General features: G+C 41.3%; 1 protein-coding gene across 1 annotated transcript; it reads left to right on the top strand.

The window, feature by feature from the left end:
* The first annotated feature begins 862 nt into the window (after positions 1-862).
* Positions 863-1,807, top strand: LOC102821552 (olfactory receptor 1E2-like). Its single transcript, XM_006863258.1, has one exon. The coding sequence runs from the start codon at positions 863-865 to the stop codon at positions 1,805-1,807; it is 945 nt and encodes a 314-aa protein (XP_006863320.1).
* The last annotated feature ends 264 nt before the right edge of the window (positions 1,808-2,071 follow it).

Genomic DNA, 2,071 nt, shown 5'->3' with positions numbered 1-2,071 from the left:
GTTTAAGCAGGAACGGGAGATGCTCAGATGCTCATCTTAGAATGCCACAGTGTGAATGAGGGGTTTGAAGGAGAGTGAGCATGGGAGCTGGGAGATGTTCTTGCAGGGACTGTCTCAAAAGTTCATATAAAATGTGAAGTCACCTTGGACTGGGGGAGTAGTTGGAATAAAGATTGGATGAATTATAAGAGAAGTAAGTGACGGCATATGTAGACTTTATAGTTTGGATGTTGATATTGAGAGAAAGAAATGTCTCTGATTTGATCACCTGGATACCTTTAATAGAGATAAGGAGACTGGAACAGATGCAAACTGGCAGAGGGGCAGGTCAGGATCATGAGGTTGTTTGGGATCTGCTGGGTTTAAGATGTCCATGTTATATCCAAGGGATGATAATCATTAAACAATTTGGTATACAGTTTTAAGGACTAGATGGTCATGCCATAGGAGTTGGTGAGATTTTTATGAGATATATGTACAATAGCTCCTTGTTTAGGAAATAGACCTTTGCACATCTACAGGTAAGCTACTGCTAGAGCACAAGCCAATTGGAGTCATTGAGAATGAATGAATCTCCCAGCAAGTAGCAAGGAAACAAGTATTGTATATCTCAGAAGCTAAGACGTGTGAGTGGTTTTGGTAGAAGAGAATACTGTTATGTGTTAAAGTTTAAAAATGTCATTTTGATTATAGAAATTCTAATTACAGAGATCCAGAGTATAGAAAATGTCATTGTTCTAAGGGGAGTAAAATCAAATATAATTACAGATAATCGAACAGTCCATGTATCATAGAAATATGTTTTCTTATTCAGTTTTTAATGAACACTGTTATTTCTCCCTAGAGATATTAATGACAGAACATGTCAGGAAAGAACCAAACCATCATCTCTGAGTTCATCCTCTTGGGTCTGCCCATTGATCCAGAGCAGCAAAACTTGTTCTACGCCCTGTTCCTGGCCATGTATCTTACCACTGACCTGGGGAACCTCATCATCATCATCCTCATTTGCTTCGACTCCCACCTCCACACACCCATGTATTTGTTTCTCAGCAACTTGTCCTTCTCTGACCTTTGTTTCTCCTCTGTTACAATGCCCAAATTGCTGCAGAACATGCAGAGCCAAGTCCCATCCATCCCCTACGCTGGTTGCCTGACTCAGATGTACTTCTTCCAGTTTTTTGGTGGCCTGGAGAGCTTCCTCCTTGTTGTTATGGCTTATGACCGCTATGTGGCCATCTGTTTCCCTCTGCACTATACCGCCATCATGAGTCCCCAGTGCTGTCTCTCCCTGGTGGCACTGTCCTGGGTGCTGAGCACATTCCAAGCAGTGCTGCAAACCCTGCTCGCTGCCAGGTTGAGTTTCTGTACAGACAATGTGATCCCCCACTTTTTCTGTGATTTGTCTGCTCTGCTAAAGCTAGCCTGCTCTGACACTCAAGTTAATGAGCTGGTGATATTTATCATGGTAGGATTCATTCTCATCTTCCCTTTCTTATTTATCATCATATCCTATGTACGAATTGTCTCCTCCATCCTCAAGGTCCCTTCTTCCAGGGGCATCTGCAAGGCTTTCTCCACTTGTGGCTCCCACCTCTCAGTGGTTTCATTGTTTTATGGAACGATCATTGTCCTCTATTTATTCCCATCAGCTGATAATTCTCCTATAAAGGAGACTGTCATGGCTGTGATGTACACTATGGTGACCCCCATGCTGAACCCCTTCATCTACAGCCTGAGGAACAGAGACATGAAGGGAGCCCTGGGGAGAGTCTTTTGTAAAAGACAAACTCTCTCCTTTCTATGACTTGTCATATTTATATTATTTATTTATTAGATTTATTATTATTAAAATTAAGATATTATTTAGGACTTCTTTCACCTGGGGAAGTATGGTCATATCTGTTATAATGAAACTTTGCATAATTCTTTAATAAGTGAAAGCAATGAAGTAGAGCTATGTAGTTGAACTAGCAAAGGTGAGGGGGCCTTGGTGACCTGCTGGGTACACTTTTCTGTATGTGTTCCCACTGGAAAAGTATAATTTAAGAACTAGTGTTTTATGGAGTGG

The sequence above is a fragment of the Chrysochloris asiatica genome, unplaced genomic scaffold, assembly GCF_000296735.1.
Source record: "Chrysochloris asiatica unplaced genomic scaffold, ChrAsi1.0 scaffold00054, whole genome shotgun sequence".
In the NCBI taxonomy this organism is placed as follows: domain Eukaryota; kingdom Metazoa; phylum Chordata; class Mammalia; order Afrosoricida; family Chrysochloridae; genus Chrysochloris; species Chrysochloris asiatica.
Note: the sequence above shows the minus strand (reverse complement) of the source record. Positions and strands in the feature narration are given on the sequence as shown.

Bases quoted from the DNA above. Each gene is read 5' to 3' on its own strand.
- LOC102821552 (XM_006863258.1), top strand. From the start codon at position 863: ATGTCAGGAAAGAACCAAACCATCATCTCTGAGTTCATCCTCTTGGGT.